Source organism: Globicephala melas, chromosome 4 (genome assembly GCF_963455315.2).
Source record: "Globicephala melas chromosome 4, mGloMel1.2, whole genome shotgun sequence".
Lineage (NCBI taxonomy): Eukaryota > Metazoa > Chordata > Mammalia > Artiodactyla > Delphinidae > Globicephala > Globicephala melas.
This window is the reverse complement of record NC_083317.1, coordinates 48,929,220-48,949,796: the sequence shown is the minus strand read 5'-3', so window position 1 is coordinate 48,949,796 and position 20,577 is coordinate 48,929,220. Positions and strand designations below refer to the sequence as shown.

At 40.3% G+C, this 20,577-nt stretch overlaps 1 protein-coding gene and 1 non-coding gene across 3 annotated transcripts in view; both read right to left on the bottom strand.

Annotated features, from left to right (window-relative positions):
* NXPE3 (neurexophilin and PC-esterase domain family member 3) overlaps positions 1-20,577 on the bottom strand; it is a 53,304-nt gene that overhangs the window by 17,705 nt on the left and 15,022 nt on the right. For both annotated transcript variants that reach the window (XM_030861077.2, XM_060298026.1), the window contains exons 5-6: positions 8,566-9,320; positions 4,233-4,306 (exon numbers count right to left, since the gene is read on the bottom strand). In XM_030861077.2, the coding sequence (XP_030716937.1) occupies positions 4,233-4,306; positions 8,566-9,320 (829 nt within the window). The remainder of the gene's footprint in view (positions 1-4,232; positions 4,307-8,565; positions 9,321-20,577) is intronic.
* TRNAR-CCG (transfer RNA arginine (anticodon CCG)) lies at positions 9,943-10,015 on the bottom strand. Its single transcript has one exon. It is a non-coding gene; the product is annotated as a tRNA-Arg (tRNA).

The following is a 20,577-nucleotide window of genomic DNA, read 5'->3' as shown; positions in this document are numbered from 1 at the left end:
GCAGATGCTTATGAAAATTCAGTAGTAATTCTGACACTGGAAAAGCCTGTCAGAAACCAGATGCTTGCCCTTGATAAGATAGTCTAGTCTAATTGAAAGCTGTGTTTCTTTGCTTTTGACTGGAATTATGTGTGCATGGGGGTAGCACTGGCAGCCTCAAGCAATCCACCAGACTCTAAACATGCACCTGAGAAAAGTTTTACCTTGTACAAAAATCAATTAACTAATATATAAATTATGAAGTGTCATAGGGAAAATAAAACCTTCAAAATATAGGATTCATAAGTGAAATAATATAAGTGTAAATATTATGAACACTTCCAAGGCCTGGGCAAAGAAAATATAAGATGGACCTGAAATATCCTGTGGTACCATAAAGTAAGGAAGTGCTCAAAAAAAATAAGTTAATTAATTAAAAGAATGAGAGCATGTCATGGGGAGGGGGAAGGGTGAGCTGTGACAAAGCGAGAGAGAGGCATGGACATATATACACTACCAAACGTAAGGTAGATAGCTAGTGGGAAGCAGCCGCATAGCACAGGGAGATCAGCTCGGTGCTTTGTGACCGCCTGGAGGGGTGGGATAGGGAGGGTGGGAGGGAGGGAGACGCAAGAGGGAAGAGATATGGGAACATATGTATATGTATAACTGATTCACTTTGTTATAAAGCAGAAACTAACACACCATTGTAAAGCAATTATACCCCAATAAAGATGTAAAAATAAAATAAAATAAAATGGAAATAACAATCCCTGTCCTACTTATCACATTGAAAATAAAATTATAAGTGATAGATAAATGTAAGTTATTTGCATTGAATTAAAACATACGTGAATGGAAAAAAAAAAAAAAAGAATGAGAGCATGTCAAAAGGGCACAGAAGCCAAACTAAAAAAGTTCTCAACTACCAAAAGTGGAACAATTTGAACAACTGAATTGGATTATAATCCAAAGAATGAAATAGTCAGGAGTCTATGCTGATAAAATTAAATTAATGGTGTAGAAGGGACAACTCTTTCTTACAGAAAAATTTCAATTAATAAATGTCTTAAAAATGAGAGACAGAGCAAGTCACCATTAGAACACCACAGAAATAACTGCTGCAGGGAAGATCGAATGATGAATGCTAAAATTAGTAGGTGAAAGGTTAAGCAGAAACAGAATGTTTACATAGTCTCTGTATTCGTTTCCTGTAGCTGCTGTAACAAATTACCACAAATTTAGTGGCTTAAAACAACACAACTTTATTCTCTTACAGTTCTGAGGCCAGGAGTCCAAAATCAGTATCGCTGGGCCAACACCAAGGTGTTAGGAGAGTCACGCTGTCTCTGGAGGATCTAGGGAAGAATTTGTTCCCTTGCCTTTTCTAGAGCTATATTCTTTGGCTCATGGCCCCTTTCTCCATTTCTAAAGCCAATGTCATGGCATCCTCAAATCTCTCTCTGCTTCCGTCTTCACATGGCTTTCTGTCTTCTGTATGAAATCTCCCTCTGCCTCCCTCCTAAAAGGACACTTGTGATTGCATTTAGTGCCCATTCAGATAATCCAGATAATCTCCCCCACAGCTCAAAACTCTTAACTTAATCACATCTGTAAAGTTTCTTTTGCCATATAAGGTAACATTCACAAATTCAACGGATTAGGATCTGGATATATTTAGGGGCCATTATTCAGCCTACCACAGTCTCAAAGTACCTCCCCAGAATACTGAGTAAATACAAAGATAAAAATAATTAGTTTAGGGAATTCCCTGGCAGTCCAGTGGTTAGGACTCCATGCTATCACTGCTGAGGGCCTGGGTTCGATCCCTCATCAGGGAACTAAGATCCCACAAGCCGAGAGGCACAGCCAAAAAAAAAAAAAAAAAAGGAAAGAAAGAAAGAAAGAAAACTAATTAGTTTACAGTGGAAAACCGAGGTAGACACCACTTTAACCAAGTGATCAAGGTTAACATTGTTAGCAATACATATCAACATCATGTACCCCCTCAAAAGGATACAACATCATTTCTGTCCTATTCTTTCCAAAAATGCATAACCTCATTCCAATCAAAAGAAAACACTAGACAAACCCAAGTTTAGAGAGATTCTAAAAACTATCTGACCAATGCTCTTCAAAAGTGTCAAAGTCATGGAAGACAATAAGAGCCTGAGGATCTGTCACAGAGGAAAGACTGAGGAAACATGCAACTAAATGCAATGTGAGATCTGCACTGGATTCTGAAACAAAAAAGGACATTAGTGGAAAAACTGATGAAATCCAAATAAACTCTATAGTTTAGTTAATAACATTATATGGATGTTAAATTCTTGGTTTTGATTCTGTGATTTCTTAAGAAGTTAGCATAAGGGGGGACTTCCCTGGTGGTCCAGTGGTTAAGACTCCACACTCCCAGTGCAGGGGGCCTGGGTTCGATCCCTGGTCAGGAACTAAGATCCCACATACCTCAACTAGAGAGCCCGCATGCCACAATGAAGACCCAGCACAGCCAAGCAATTAATCGATTAATCAGAAATTAGCATAAGGGAAACTTGGTGAAGGCTATATGGGCACTTTGTACTATTTCCACAACTCTTCCTTAAGTCTAAAATTATCTGAAAACAAAAGATTTTAAAAAGAGAACAAAGGGAATGAAGGAATTAAGAGAGGAAGGCAGGGAGAGAGGGAAGAAGGAAGGAATTAAAGAAGAAAGAATGTGAGCCCTTCGTTTAGCATCTTTGAGTGCCCCCTGCTGGTCACTAAGGTGAATTTAGGTGAAGTTCCCCCAAGCCGGACTTCGTTGATTTATAAAGTAATTGTCCTTCTCTTTTCTTTCCAATTATTTACCTGCTCTGAGACAGTTTTATCAAAGCCAGGCTACCCTGCTCCTACTGATTCATGGTTTCTTTCTTCCTCTAAAAATCCATCAAAAGCCCCACTAGTTACTGAATCTTTCTTCTCTCTAAACAGAATGTACATCACAAACGCACAACCACTTCCTGGCTGAATCCCAAGACCTGTCAGGTGCAAGTAAACCACCCAAAGCTCCTCCCACTGGACAGCCAGGGAATCACAAGGTGGGTGAGCCAGATAACCAGGGCTGTGGAAGAGGGGGATAGATCTGGTAGTGGGACGGGGCCTCCGGAGGTGTCAGATGTGAGGATATGAAGGGTTGAGCACTACTGGGTGATCCCATGTTTACTGATATCTCGGCTGTGGGGTTGAGGGCCAGGCAGATAAAAGGTAAGCAATTTCTATTAACGATGTTTCGCATATGTACCCTCTAAAATTAGTAACTTACTGGGTTCAAGTAAATCAAATACAGCTCTTCACTAGGAAAAGATCAGGATTTCTTGTGGCACATGACAGTGAACACCAGAGATACAGACTGACAGTGTCCTGCCTGCATCTGGGCCTCAAATTTTATTTAGCCCACACAATAGTTTTAAAGTTTTTAACTGGATGCCAATGTTTTGAAATCTGGAGATATTAACATTCAAAAATTGATTTCTGGTTTTTCATGAAAAAAATCTATAGATCTGGCTATGCTGGGTCTACATTTTTGCATAGCAACAATGTTTGCATAGCAACATAGGAACTGAGCGGACACCCCCTTTAGATGGTCCTTGCTCTGCAGTTCCCCCTTTAGATGGTCCTTGCTCTGCAGTTCCCCCTTTAGATGGTCCTTGCTCTGCAGTTCCCCCTTTAGATGGTCCTTGCTCTGCAGCTCCCCCTTTAGATGGCCCTTGCTCTGCAGTTCCAGTGTGAGTCAATACCCACACTGGTGGGTTCATATGTGTTATATACCTCATCCCTGTGGCATTGGTGTTGGCACTATCTGCTCTGTAGGATACTACATACATGCTTTCAACAGCTAAAAGGACCTCGTCTGCCATCTGCACTTGATCTTAGCCAAAAGGCCAAGGAGTGATCACCTTCCATCTGCATAACCTCCTTAATAATGTTCATCCTTTCTTTCTACAAGTCACTATAGCTCATTATACCTATTATGCAAAAACAAAACACATACATTTACTCTTCTAAATTTCATTCTTTTACTCTTAATAGTATCCTATACAATGGATCAGAATCACCTGGAACGTTTGTTAAAACACAGTTAAAACTGTGCCCAGCAATAACCGGGACATATTAAAAAAGGAAAAAAAAAAGGGCTTTGTAACATCAGTGTAACTACAGAGCCTCAACACACTTAGCAGGAAAAACAACAAATCATCAAGCTCATTCCTTTTTACCTTTTATACTGCTGGGAATCACAGTCACCCAATCAGGTCCACTGGAGTTGATTGGCATTTTGATATTGACACCGCTTGAAAGAGGAATAAAAAGAGTACAAGCTTAGATTCAGGAACATTTATTTTCTAATATGTATCTTTATTTTCAAATTTTTAAATGGACAGGATTTCACAAAGCTTTACTAAGATGAAATATTCTTATAAATGTTACTCAATAAAATTGATAATTAATAAACTAGGTATATTACAATAAGCAGGTTATATGGATACATAAACTGAATAAGAATTAAACAAGTTTTTAATTTTTCACTGCTTCACCCTTAGAGTGCAAACTCCAAAATGACAAATTCTGTTTGAATTACTTACCTCCCTTGGACTCAGAGAATGGCTCACACTGATGAGAATGTCTATTTTGTCACTACTTAGTTTTCAGGCTGCAAGACTACGGAGCATTAAGTAATACGTCAGATTCCTTAGGCCTTGCCCAGAGCTGAGTCCTACCTAGGGACATGTGTCCCCAGATACGTGCTCATGCATGTACTCTGTTCATCATTACTATGGCTCTGTAGTGTCTGTTCCCCTTAATAAAACATGTACTCCTCAAAGACATGGATTATGTCCCATTCATCTTTCATCTTCAGTACTTAGCACAGGCCCTGGACTAGAGTCCATGCTCAGAAAATATCTGATAGAGGGCTGTGTGAAAAGGTGGGGGACAGTGGAGTCCAGGAGAAGTATACTGAAAACATGGTGTAACTATTCCAGAAACTGGCTCATAATAATTAGGCCTCTTGCACTTAGACCAAAAACAAACAAAACAATAAAATGTTAACTTTCCAAACTCGATATGGGAACTTGCAGTCACGATATTTCATTTCATCAAAAATCAATTCAAAACAGGTTTGTTCTTAAATAATTCTTAAGCTTCTACTATGTGCCAGGCACTATTCTAGCTACTAGGGATATAACAGTAAACAAAACACATAGCATCAGGAATTCCCTGGAGGTCCAGTGGTTAGGACTCTAGGCTTTCACTGCCGAGGGCCCAGGTTCGATCCCTGGTTGGGGAACTAAGATCCCACAAGCCAAGTGGCACAGCCAAACAAAAAAAAAAAACAGCATCTCCTCCTTCATGGCACTGACATTCTAATGAATGAGGGAGAATTATAGGGGGCTATGTTAGAGAATAACAGCATTTCATAGATTATAAAAGAGACAATTAATATACATGACTTTAAGAGAGCACATATAAACTACTTTCATGAGTTTAAAGCTTTAAGGTAAGGAAAAGAAGAAACCTTCACCACTGTAATTTGCTTGTAAAAATGTTTACTCTCAATCTAATCACGCAGAAACAATAAAGCAGCAAATCCAATTTAAGCAATATTCTACAAAAACAGCAACATCAAAATTGTCAATGTCGTAAAAACCAAAACAAGTTAGAGAACTCTTCTGGACTAAAAGATTAAAGAGACAACTAAAAAGATTGTGTGTGATCAGAGACTCAGTTAAAATAAAAGAGATAGCAATAAAGGATATTATTGGGACAACTGGATAAACTTGAATATAGACTGCATATTAAATAACAATGTTGTGTCAATGATAAAAGGCCCAAGTGTGATCACTGTGTCATGGTTATACGTTGGAGAAGGTCCTAGGAGATGCATACGCCTGGGGTGCAGTGCCATGATGTCTGCACCTTACTCTCAAATGGTCTGAGGGGAAAGAATTATACACAAATACACACATATAAACACATAGAGAGAAAGCAAATGCGGCAAAACATAACAATGGTGAGTCTAAGTTAAAGGTATATGGGTGCTCACTGTTGTTATTCCTGCAGGGGTTCTACAGATTTGAACATTTTTTTTTTTTTTTTTTTTTTTTTTTTTAGCGGTAGGCGGGCCTCTCACTGTTGTGGCCTCTCCCGTTGCGGAGCACAGGCTCCGAACGCGCAGGCTCAGCGGCCATGGCTCACGCGCCCAGCCGCTCCGCGGCATGTGGAATCTTCCCGGACCGGGGCACGAACCCGTGTCCCCTGCATCGGCAGGCGGACTCTCAACCACTGCGCCACCAGGGAAGCCCCTGAACATTTTTAATACAAAGTTAGAAAGAAAAAAAAAAGTATAAATCATGCTAAAATAAAAGGGAAGCTTTTAATGTGATAAGCTCATTCTTTCAAAAGACGTCCTCTTATTATCAGAATCTTTTAAGCAAAGTATTATGGTTCTTCCTAAAACCAACACTTTTTTTTTTTCCTCGAGAGATTAGATCACCTTAATTGTCCAACTGTCATTTGGGAACCAAAGACCAAGGCTAAGCTTCTTAATCCTTTCTGAATTAAACAACATTACGAGCCACCAAGGAAGAGAGGTAAAAATGAGCGTAGCTTAACATATTCAGGCCATGAGCTCAAAATACTGCACTCAAAGATCCCTCAAATGATCAATTTCAATCTTTCTCTTTTTCTTTTCAGTTAGCCTAATGCAAAATTTCAGATTTTTAACAGAGCAAACAATGCAAAAAAAAAAATCTGTATCAGGACTCTGTCAAATGTTTGGTTTCCAAAAACTTATGCCACCTCAAATGCTTTCCCGGAAAACTTCCAGGTAAGTAGAACCTTTTTTAATGATTCTACTACAAAGTATCCTCAGCCAGCCTCATCCAGGATATGCAAGTAAAGGCAGGGGCAGACATTATTTTATCCTTCTGGATTCACAGGTGTTCTTTGGTTTTAATGGTAGGATTTAGTGTTAGGAACATTTTAAATTTTACACGAACTTAATTCTCTAACCTTTTTCCCACTTTTTTCCACGTGGAATTTCAGTAAATTACATGCTATGCTTCCTCCTCTTTGCTAAGCCACTAAGTAGACTGACAACACAACTCTAAAAGGGAGTAAGACTTTAAAAAATGGTCCACATAAAAAAAAAAAAAAACTTTAAAAAAAAGTTATTTAAAATAAAATAAAAGGGGGTAACTGAAAAGTCTTCATACATAGGCAAAAAGTACACAGAAATAAAATCATCTGCTCATAGTCATTGATAAATAATGTGTCTAAGATCTGAACCCAAGAATAAACCTAAAGTCCTTTTGTACTGAGCCACAAAAAACTAGGCAGTCCCCTCAAGAGTACAGTGAATACACTGGGAGTAGTGCTCCCTCTGCTGGCCTTCTGAAAGCATGGCATCAAATATGTACTTAAAACTGTTACCACCAAAAGCTGACTCAGGGAGTAAAAAATCAGAGTTTTATATTAGAAGCTCATACAGACCACACATCTTATGTGATCCCTCTCTACAAGGGAATATTTTTTTATATAAATTTTTTTATTTTTTATTTTTATTTTATTTTTGGCTGCGTCAGGTCTTTGCTGCTGCGTGCGGGCTTTCTCTACTTGCAGCAAGCGAGGGCTACTCTTCGTTGCAGTGCGCCGGCTTCTCTTTGCGGTGGCTTCTCTTGTGCAGCATGGGCTCTAGAGCGCAGGCTCAGTAGTTGTGGCGCACGAGCTTAGTTTCTCCGCGGCATGTGGGATCTTCCCGGACCAGGGCTCGAACCTGTGTCCCCTGCACTGGCAGGCAGATTCTTAACCACTGCACCACCAGGGAAGCCCAAGGGAATATTTTTAAAGTACAGATTTCATTTAAAAATAAAAAATGTTTTACATTCTCTCAAGTAATTGTACTTTCTATGTTATTTTTCTTTTTATTCCTTAAGAATGTTATTTTATTTCAGAACTATATGGAATGCAATAATTTCAACAACTATTAACCTTCAAAAATACAGTTTGCTGTGGTATTCCTGGCTTCCCATGCTTATCATTATATCAGTCCAGCAATGTTACCATATTCATAGTCTTTTTCCTATCCATAAATGTTTATATGATTTTAACAACTAATAATATGTCACTTAAAACTTTTTTCAGTTTATTAGACATGAAGCTAAAACACTACCCTGACTATATAAAACTTTTTTCAGTTTATTAGACATGAAGCTAAAACACTACCCTGACTATAAGACCTCTAGCAGCCCTGTTCTTGGATGATTTTTTTTATCTGTTCTGTGAATAAGTGATCTTGCTTATACAGATATACTATGCAATTCTGAAGTTAAAGATATTAGGGTAAAAGAACAAAAATTTAAGGTCATTAATTTGAACTGAAATAAGCACACTAATCACAAAATATATTTATTTTCTTACCACCTCTCTTGAATTGGGCCAAGTTCAGAAAGATATAAGAAGCACATAACCAAAACAAGAAAGTCTCCTAAGTAGGACAAAGACAATGAAAAGGGACCTCTTAAATTACCCCCTAGAGCAAGGAGCACATACCTCTGGAAGAAAGCATTCTCTGCAGCAGTTAGGAGGCCCTTCAGGTATCCGCCCTTGAAATGGTTAATTCTGCTACTGCAAGGGAGCTTCTTTGGTTTGAAGCAGAACCAGGGTTCTCCAGTATAGAGATCTGTAAAGTTGCACAGGGGAAGACTCCCAGGAAGACACACATTACACTCTGTAGTTTCAGAAATTCTTCCTGAACGGAAGAGGCTCTTGAAATAGACCCTGTCTGGTTTCTCTTCCTGTAGATTCTGAAGAACTCTGATTCCTTCACTGGGGTGGACCAGAGATATGGACACTTTAACTCTGCCTGGCCAGAGCAGAGTAAAAAAGACCTTGTAAAACCCATTCTGGTAGTCCACCACTCTACCCACGGCCCCTGCCTGCAGCTTAGGGGAGTGGATTCTGGCCTGCAGGTAGTCTCCACCATACTTCTTGGGCTTTCCTTGAAAATCCTGTACATGAACCAGCACCTCTAGCTGGCTTCCCACCTTGAAGAAGGCTGCAGAGTTCAAGATGACAAAGTAGCTGGAAGAAGGGTCAGTGCTCTTCAAAAAGGGGACTGGGCCCACATCAGGCACCTGCCACTGTAAGGCGGCCAACAAGGAGTCCTCCTCCAGGCGCTCCCGGCTGGACAGAGTCTGGTGCTCATAGCCACAGTAAGGATTCCGGCTAATTCCTGTCACCTGGGAGAAAACAAACTGTCCACCACTGTCGATGAATGTGGCTGATGCAGTCTCATGGTCCAAGTACTGAAGAGAAAGACACAAACAACAGAAACCACAGCTACAATAAATCTCCTTATAGTCAACAAATAAATCCCTGCTTCAGCTTAAATTTTAATAAAACTTACTTGAGATGACATTGTTTCAAAAACCACAGCTCACCAGTTTTACAGATTCCCACAGCAAATATCAGAGAAAAATCCCTTTGGTGCTTCCAGAAGGAGAAAGGGAAAAGGAATCATTTTGAAGGACAGTAGTCCCCCTTTATCCACAGGAGATATTTCCAAGACCCCCAGTGGATGCCTGAAACTGCGTCACATCAAACCCTATATATACTGCTTTTTCCTATACATATATACCTATGATAAAGTTTAATTTATAAATTAGGCACAGTAAGAAATTAACAATAATAATAAAATAGAACAATTATAATAATATACTAGAATAAAAGTTATGTGAATGAGATCTCTCTCAAAATATCTTTTTTTTTAAATTTATTTGGCAGCGCTGGGTCTTAGTTGCGGCATGCAGGATCTTTGTTGCCGTGTGCAGGGTCCTCATTGCCGTGTGCAGGATTTTTCAGTTGCAGCATGTAAACTCTTAGTTGCAGCACGCGAAGTCTTCGTTGCAGCATGCATGTGGGATCTAGCTCCCCAACCAGGGATCGAACCCGGGCCCCCTGCATTCGGAGCACAGAGTCTTAGCCACTGGACCACCAGGGAAGTCCCTCTCTCAAAACATCTTATTGGTGTACTGTCCTTCTTCTTCCTGTGATGACGTAAAAGGATAAAAGGCCTACGTGATGAGATGAAGTGAGGTGAATGATGTAGGCATTGTGACGTAGTGTTAGGCTACTACTGACCTTCTGACAACACATCAGAAGAAGGATCATCTGTGTCAGGTGATCGTGGATTGAGCTACAGTGATGTCAGTGGTTGAGGATCCTGGGTGGGAAACAGCAGGATGGCACAAGATTTCATCACGCTACTCAGAACAATGCACAACTTCAAACTGGTAAGTTGTTCATTTCTGGAATTTTCCATATAATATTTTCAGATCATGGTTGACCATGGGTAAATGACACCACAGAAAGCAAGACAGTGGATGGAGGGAGTACTGAATACCAGAGTATTCCATTCTTCTTAACAAGGCCTGCCCTCAAGCCAAACTATTTTACCAGAGCCTAACCTACTGAGGTTTTACCAGAGCCTAACCTACTGAGGTTTTATCAGAGCCTAACCAAACTGAGGTAAGGAACATACCCAACTCCAGCCCACTCTAACCATTCTATCCAATTTAAGGGTTGGGGGTAAGACTAAAAAACAATTCTGAAGTTCACAGACTCACTAAAGGACTGAGGATCATAGGACTATAAAATGCTTCACCTCCCTTACACCTCACCCCCACACCACTAAAAGCCTATTTATTGGAGTTCGTTTTACCCAGTACATCATGTCCAGCTTTCAACAAAAATTACAAGACATACTAAAAGGAAAAAAATACAGCAATTATCAAGGGACAGGAGGGAGGAATTAGGAATATTTTGTTGTTAATAATGTACCTGCACTACCCATGAAGCAGTATGGCATTATTTGATAGTGGACTTGAGTTGCTTGTAAATGCATACTGAAAACTCTAGGGCAACCACTTAAAGCAAAATGAGAAGTATAACTGATACACTAAGAAAGGAGACAAAATGGAATCTATAAAATGTTCAATTAGGGACTTCCCTGGTGGTCCAGTGGTTAAGATTCTGCCTTCCAATGCAGGGGACACAGGTTCCATCCCTCGTCGGGGAACTAAGATCCCACATGCTGCGGGGCAACTAAGCCCACGGCCACAACTACTGAGCCCAAGCACCTCAACTAGAGAGCCCACAGGCCACAACTACAGAGCCCACGCGCTCTGGACCCTGCGCACCACAACTAGAGAGAAGCCCGTGCACCACAACTAGAGAGAAGCCCGCACGCACGCCACAAGAGAGTAGCCCGCACACCACAACTAGAGAGTAGCCCTCATGCTGCAAGAAGAGCCTGCGTGCAGCAACGAAAGATCCCTCATGCCACAACTAAGACCCCACGCAACCAAAAATAAAAATAAATAAATAAAATAAGTATTTTTTTTAAATGCTCAATTAAAACCACAAGAGTCAGAAAAAGAGCAGAAGACAAAAATAGGAACAAAGAACAAGGATAATGAATAGAAAACAGTAACAACTAAGGTAGATATTAATCCAACTATATCAATAATCACCTTGAACACCAATGGACTAAAGACACCAGTTACAAGACAGAGGTTGTCAGACTCAATTATATGGTGTCTCTGAGAAACTTACTTTAAATATAAAGACTTATATAGATTAAAAGTAAGTGGATGGAGAAAGATATACCAGGCTAGCACTAATCAAAAGAAAGCAGGAATAGTTATATTAACTTCAGGCAGAGTAGACTTCAGAGCGAGGAAAGTCATCAGAGATAAAGAAGGATATTATATAATAATAAAAGGGTCAATTCTCCAAGAAGACATAACAATCTTTAACATGTATGTGCCTAACAACAGAAAGTCAAATATGTGAGGCAAACACTGATAGAACTGCAAGAAAAAAAATAGATAAATTCACTATTGTAGTTAAAGACTTCAATACCCCACTATCAGAAATGGATGGATCCAGCAAGCAGAAAGTCAGTGAGGACACAGTTGAACTCAACAGCACCACCAATTAACTAGATATGATGGACATCTATAAACTACTTACCTAGCAACAGCAGAATACACATTCTTCTCAAGCTCCCATGAAAGATGCACAAAAACAGATCATATTCTGGACCATAAAACATACCATAAAAAATTGAAAAGAACAGAAACCATACAATGTCTGCTCTCAGACTACAATGGCATTAAAGGAGAAATTAATAACAGAACGATAGCTAGGAAATCCCAAAATACCTGGAGATTAAACAACACGCTTCTGGGAATTCCCTGGCGGTCCAGTGCTTAATACTCCACGCTCTCACTGATGAGGGCCCAGGTTCAATCTCTGGTTGGGGAACTTAAAAAACCCCACAAGCCACGAGGGGTGCCCAATAAATAAATAAATAAATAATAAAACAAACTAAACAACACACTTCTAAATAAAACAAGGGTCAAAGAAGAAATATCAATAGAAAATTTAAATCTTTTTAGTTAAATGAAAATGAAAACACAACTTATCAAAATTTATGGGATGCCATAAAAATAGGTCTTAGAGGGAAATTTACAGCACTGAATGCACATTATTAGAAAAGAGGAAAGATCTAAAATCAATCATCTTAACTCCAACCTTAGGAAACTAGAAAAAGAAAAGCAAATCAACTCCAAAGTAAGGAGAAGAAAAGAAATTAGAAATTAGAGCAGAAATCAATGAAACTGAAAACAGGAAATCAATAGAGGAAAGACAATGAGGCCAAAAGCTGGTTCTTTGAAAATATCAATAAAATCAATAAGCCTGCAGCAAGACTAACTATGGAAAACAGACAGGACACAAATTACCATTATCAGAAATGAAAGAAGAGACATCGCTATAGATCCCATAGACATTAAAAGGATAAGCAAGGGACTTCCCTGGTAGTGCAGTAGTTAAGAATCTGCCTCCCAATGCAGGGGACATGGGTTCAAGCCCTGGTCAGAGAAGATCCCACATGCTGTGGAGCAACTAAGCCCATGCGCCACAACTACTGAGCCTGCGCTCTAGAGCCCGCGAGCCACAACTACTGAAGCTTGCATGTCTAGAGCCCATGCTTCGCAACAAGAGAAGCCACCGCAATGAGAAGCCCGCGCACCACAACCAAGAGTAGTCCCCGCTCACTACAACTAGAGAAAGCCCGTGCGCAGCAACAAAGACCCAACACGGCCAAAAATAAATAGGTAAATAAATAAATTAATTTTTAAAAAAAGGTAATCAAGGAATACCACGAACAACTCTATACCCACAAATTTGATAACTGAGATGAAATGCACCTATTCCTTGAAAGATACACTCTGCCAAAACTCATGCAAGAAGAAACAGATCATCTGAATAGGCTTATAATCTCTAGTAAAGAATCTGGATCAATAATTAATGACCTTTCAAAACGGACACCACCAGGTCCAGGTGGGATTCATTGATGAATTCTACCAAATATTTAAGGAAGAAATTGTATCAATTCTCTACACTCTCTGTCAGAATATAGAAGCAGAGGGAATACTTCTTTCTATAAAGCCAGCATTACCCTAATACCAAAACTAGACGACATTACAAGAAAACTACAAATTTCCCTCATAAACACAGATGTAAAATCATCAACAAAATATTAACAAATCAAATCCAACAATGTGTAAAAAGAATTATACACCATGACCAAGTGAGATTTATCCCAGGTATGCAAGAAAGTGCCTTAATAGAACTCCAGTGCTTCCCAAAGACCATGTCTTACACCCCCTTAGAACTGGTCCTTAATCTTCACTTTGGCCTTTCTGCTTAGAAGACAACCTTATAAGGACTTCAGTCTTTTCTAGTTTGGACATTAATTGCTATTTATATTGTGGCATTTTGCTCTATATATCGTACAACACAATGGCTTTCTAATATTTTGTATCTCAAAATTTTATACTCTATCTCTAAATTTCAGATTTTTAAGCTCTTTTCTTATTAGTGAGCAGATCTGCCTGTTTGACAATAAAGTTTTCTACCAAAAAAAAAAAAAACACCTCACCTTAGAGCCTTGTAAAATTTCACAGGTAAAGAAAAGGTCCTAATAGCTTCCAGAAAGGAGAACAATGTTACCAATAAAAAAACAAGAATTAGATTCGCATTAGCCTTGCCTTTTGCTACACTGGACACTAGAAGACAGTAGAGCAAAGTTGTAAGGTTCTGAGGGAAAAGGATTTTGAATACGGCATTCTAAATACAAATCATACATGAGGGCAAAATAAAGACAGTTTCAGACATGTAAGCTTTGTTCCCATGTGCCCTTTCAGAAAAACATTATTTGAAGATTTAACCCAGTAAAATGGAAAGAAAAATCCAAGGAAGTGAAAGACATGAGCAAGAGTGAAACCAACCCAGGAATTCAATGAAAAGCAAACTCAGAATAACAGCTGGGCAACAGGTCAAGACAATAATGAGTGAACACTGAAACAGGAAGATAGAGGGCTCTGAGGAAAAAGAACCAAAATGCCTTGAAGAAGCAAGTGGAGGGACTTCCCTGGCAGTGCAGTGGTTAAGACTTCGCCTTCCAATACAGGGGGTGTGGGTTTGATCCCTGGTCAGGGAACTGGTATCCCACATGCCTCACGGCCAAAAAACCAAAACATGAAACAGAAGCAATATTGTAGCAAATTCAATAAAGACTTTAAAAATGGTCCACATCAGGGGTTTCCCTGGTGGCGCAGTGTTTGAGAGTCCGCCTGCCAATGCAGGGGACGCGGGTTCGTGCCCCAGTCCGGGAGGATCCCACATGGCGCGGAGCGGCTAGGCCCGTGAGCCATGGCCGCTGAGCCTGCGCGTCTGGAGCCTGTGCTCCGCAACGGGAGAGGCCACAACAGTGAGAGGCCTGCGTACCGCAAAAAAAAAAAAAGGAGAAGAAGCAAGTGGATTCAATTCAACAAATCATATGAAGGAAAATCCTCATGACATGTTACAGAAGGTGGTATTCTCTCTCAACAGAAAAAAAAAGCAATTAGCACTCCAGGAAAAAAAAAAAACAAGAAGAGGTATAAGAAAGTCATCATTAAAATATGAAGCAAATTAAAATGCAGCATGATTAAGCAACTGAGGTAGTGTATAAAAAAGATCCATTTGACCTTGATGTTTGGGAAATTCTCCATCAAGAGATATAGATTTGGTTTCAAAGGATCATGTTCTATATTGACTAACATTTACATGATTATCATAATGTTATTTTTTTTTAAGTATAAGAATCAATCCAGGGCTTCCCTGGTGGTGCAGTGGTTGAGAATCTGGCTGCCAATGCAGGGGACACAGGTTCAATCCCTGGTCTGGGAAGATCCCACATGCCACGGAGCAACTAAGCCCGTGTGCCACAACTACTGAGCCTGCATGCCACAACTACTGAAGCCCGCGCGCCTAGAGCCCGTGCTCCACAACGAGAGAAGCCACCGTAATGAGAAGCCCGCGCATCACAACAAAGAGTAGCCCCCGCTAGCCGCAACTAGAGAAAGCCCGTGTGTAGCAACAAAGACCCAATGCAGCCAAAAATAAATTAATTAAATAAATAAATTTAAAAAAAAAGAATCAATCCATAAAGATTGATATAATTAAGGCTACACGTTAGCCTTAATTATAGTTAGAGCAATAAAACTAAAGATTATAAAGCCTGATGATGCAAAAGTTATACGCTAGCTAACGGAAGTCAAATGTAAAATAATGCAGAAGTGATTTTCTTCCTCACTTACAGGAGGGAGTTAAAATGTGCTATCTAATGCTATTAGGGAAAGAAAAGGTCTAAATACATTATTCTAATGCACAGAAATAAAAATAATTTTATAAAGTTTAGAAAGAGAGTGACAGAAAGTGTGAGTCAGCAGAAGACCTCATCTTCCATTATCTTAACAGGAACAGCAGTATCAACCAACATGTACTAAGCACCTATGTGCCGGACACTCTTTTGAAGACTTTACATAAATCTTTTAATACAATGTTTAAATTATCCCATGAGATAAGTCCTATTATTATGCCATATGATAGACAGGGAAACTGAGGCAATGAATGGCTTGATAATTTGCCCAAGGTCACATAGGTTAGAAGCAGCAAACCTGGACTAGAACCCAAGCAGTCTGAGTTCGGTCTGTGTTTTAACTTAACCATCCATGCTATACTGCCTGATGTGGAAAGGTCAGAAGGTACAGTGTAAAGCTGACAGAACAAGATATAACTGTGTAATGTGTAATTAGCACTAACTAAGCAAATAATTAAAAACAAGCAGTTACATCCAAGAAACAACATTGAGAGTGACGATTGGGGAGGGAATTCATTTATGTACTTAATACCACTCTCTATTTTTTCAAGTGTTTTATACTTTTCATTAATTATTTTCTTAATAGACAGAAGGACAGATGAACACATGGATGGGAAAAATAGCTATGTACCTGCAATACTGTGATTTGTAAGAAATATACATTTGGTCTTCATCCACAGTTCCTGGCTCACAGCTCCCAAAATCCTTGGCAGCGATAAGAGCAATGGGAGCATCTTTTGCTGTAATATTTGGTTTCGTGTCCTCAGTTCCTGAAAACACTTCAGAGTCATAAAGGGGAAATGGGTGCCTTGTTCTTCGTTACAAGCCCCTTTCCACCACAGCAGGGTGTATGTTACTTTGGTGGCTTTTGGAAAGCACCTGAGGATGGGGGCTGGTTGGGTTGTCTGGAGAACCAACCATGATTAGAGGGTTGGAACCTTCAGTCCCATCCTGGACCTCCACCCCTGGAGGCTGAATCAATAACACCTATGGAATAAAGCCTCCATAAAAACCCAAAAGGATGGGGTTTGGAGAGCTTCCGGGTTGGTGAACACATGGAGATTCAAGGAGAATGGTGCACTCAGAGCATGGAAGCTCTATGTCCTTCCCATATACCTTGCCCTATGCATCTCCTCCTTCTGGCTGTTCCTGAGTTATAATTGGTTATAATAAACCAGTCATCTTGTAAGTAAAATGTTTCTTTGATTTCTGTGAGCTGCTCTAGCAAATCAACTGAAGCCAAGGCAGAGACCATTGGAACTTCTGATCTACAGTCAGTCAGAAGCACAGGTGACAACCTGGACTTGTGACTGGCATCTGAAGTTGGGCTTGGGGGAGAGTCTTATAGGACTGAGCCCTTAACCTGTGGGATTTGATGCCATCTCCAGATAGACAGTGTTGTTACCAAACCAAACTTGGGTCCACTCGCCTGCTCACAGTAAAGCCAATCTACTGACACCAGGTTGTGGGGAAGTAAAGTGCAGCGTTTATCGTAAAGCGCCCAACTAGGAGTCCAGGGCAGCTAGTGCTCAGAAACACCCCAACTCCCGAATGGGTTTCAGGGAAGCATTTTTAAAGGGAAGGTGAGGGAGGGGAGTCACAGAGTATATGATCAGCTCGTGCACAATTCTCTGACTGGTTGATGGTGTGGTAGCAAGGCGGTGTCACAGGAGTTAACGTTACCAATCTTCAGGTTCCAGATGGTCTGGGGGCTATGTGCTCATGATCATCAAATAGTTAACTTCTTCCATTTGGGTTTTAGCATCTGTAAAACAACTCAGGAATGTGGATCAGATACTGTTATCTATGTATTTCAGGGAGGAACTATGGACACTGTGACTGCCATGTGGCTGATTTACTGTGTCAATTGTTACCAGTTCTCCTGGCCCAACTGCTACTTTTGTCACTATATTGTCCTTTCAATCATTAATTCTTGGGCCAGGCTTTTGTGACTCTCGGGAGGCCTGAGAAACTACAGCTTTTCTACAAAGGAGAGGCAGGCAGAGGACCTGGGGGAGGGGGTCTGTCCAGGAAGGGCCCATAGGGTCCTGCTCAGTTACAGTGTCAGAATTGATTTGAACTGTAGGTCACCCTGCTGGTGTCCAAGAATTGCCTGGTGGTATGGAAAAATCCCCCCTACCCACATTGGAAATTGGGTGTAGGACCTTTTTAGTACCTAACCCAGGGAACTGAATCTGACATTATGCAATAAGTTAAATTGCAAGGGAAAACAACAACAGCAAAGCAAAACTGAAAATCACTCTCCTCAGTAGCTAGTATTACCTGTTATAAACCACTTAAACAAGGCCTCAGGCTCCCCATGACCGCCTGGAGGGGTGGGATAGGGAGGGTGGGAGGGAGGGAGACGCAAGAGGGAAGAGATATGGGAACATATGTATATGTATAACTTATTCACTTTGTTATGAAGCAGAAACTAACACACGATTGAAAAGCAATTATACTCCAATAAAGATGTAAAAAAAAAAAAAAATCCTATACGAGGTAAACGTAATGCCAAACAAGGTAAAAATAATCCCAAAATACAAAAGGATTTTTAATGATCTTCTTAGATTCTGTATTTTTTCCCTTTCATTTTACGCTTGTATCCAGACACTCTCAAATGGAAGAATTTCATTGGGCTCCTTCATTTTAAAGGAACACACAGTATTATTTGTTCATTAAAAAGGGTAATAATGACTTTGCAAATTTTTCCCTGGCAGAGTTGACATCAGCGCCATGACATGGCATAAGACATTCCTCCTTTTTTGTCCCCCTTTTTAACAACAAATTAGGCACCCATCCAAAAACAAAAGTGCCTCTGTGGGAATTGTGGGATCCAGTACCACATGCCAAGGGACCTAGGAGGAGTCTCGACCACATGTGTATCTGGTAATAGGCAGATAAACCTCAGTGAAGACAGCATAGCCAGTGAACTTGTCCCAATCCCTCTTGGCCATAGTCAGGGAAAACCTGGAGCGTGCTGACCCAGGCAGATACCAACAGATGAGAACGAATTTGTAGAAATCCAGACTTCCCAAGGGGAAATCCCAGAAAGAAAAAAAATACAAGTTTGGATGTGACTAAGAGGGTACGAGGAACTTTGCCAGCACTGCCCCTCCCCACACATAACAAGCCCAGGGCTGAACAACCCAGGAGCGCTCTCTTCCAAGAGGGAAAAGGACAGTGGCAAGTTAGTGCCCAGCTACCCCCACTGTGAGAGAAACCCACTTAACTCAGCAGCACTCCAAGTACTGAGGTGGGATCTCCATGACTGGAGGGAGGGAAGGGATCAGGAAAGAGGCAGATAAGAATACCAAAGGGCACTGAAGGGATGCAGTTCCTGCTAACTGTGCTCAGGACTTTAGCAGGGAGTCCGCCCACAAGCCCATGGGAGACCCTCACCCGACAATCTTTCCACAGAGCCCACGGGCACTCCCAATGCCCTGAGTGCTAAACCCACACCTCCCCACACTCTGGAACCAGCAGCTCCTGTGCATGCTCCCAAATGAGGCAGTAAGTGAGACTCTGCTAAACAGGACACTATCAGTCTCTGTGGACAAGGGAGAAATACAAACTTAAGCCATAGTGCCTCCTTCTGGAAAACAAAAGCTTAACAGCAGCTAGCCTGGTGGATTGTAAGAAAAGGTTAAGAACTGCGCCACAAGAAGCAAGACATGGGAAGCAAGTGTACCCGTACAAGGGCAGAAAAAACCACAGATAAAACAGGACTAATGAACATTTTATCCCATCCAAAGGCAACTAGTAAGACGGGAGGAGGTATCTGCTATTTCAAGTGTGAAAGCAGCAATGCAAATGTACAAGGAACTATAAAGAATCAAGGAAACATGTCATCACCAAAAGACAACAATAATCCTCCAATAACCAAGCTCAAAGGCACAGAATTAACAACCTAGAAGATAAAGAATTCAAAATAGCTGTTTGAGGAAACTCAGTGAGCAACAATAAAACAGAGACAAACAAGTCAAAATATACATGAACAAAATCAGAAACTTACCAAGAGATAGAAATCATAAAGAAGAAGCAAATGGAAATTTTGGAGCTGAAAAATTCCATGAATAAAATGAAAAAAATGCAATAGAGAGCATCTATAGCAAAGGAGATCAAATGGAAGACTGAATAAGGGAGCTAGAGGACAGGAACTTTGAAATAAACCAATCAGAAGAGAATGCAGGAAAAAAAGAATGAAAAAGAGCATAGAAAGCTTACATGGTCTGTGCGATGCCACCAAATGTACAAATATTAGAATAATCAGGGTTTGAGAGAGAGGAGAGAGGGAAAAGGGGGCAGAGTTTATTTCAAGAAATAATAGCTGAGAACTTCCCAAACCTAGGGATATACTTGGACAACCAAGTTCAAGAAGCTAAGAGATCACCCTATTATCTCTATGCAAAAAGACCTTCTCCAAGACACATTATAATGAAACTGTCAAAAAACAAGCGTAAAGAGAGAATCCTAAACGCAGCCAAAGGAAAAATTATTGTAATCTACAAAAGAATGCCCATTCAGCTCTCAGCGGATTTCTAAGCAGAAAACCTACAGGCCAGGAGAGAGTGGATGACATATCCAAAGTGTTGAAAGAAAAAAACTGCCAGCCAAGAATACCCAGAAAAGTTATCCTTCAGATGTGAAGGAAAAATAAAGACTTTCCTTGACAGACAAAAGCTGAGGGAGTTCATCACCACTAGACCTGCCTTGCAAGAAATGCTGAAAGGAGTTCTTCAAGCTGAAATGAAAAGATGCTAGTGATATGAAAACATACAAAAGTATAC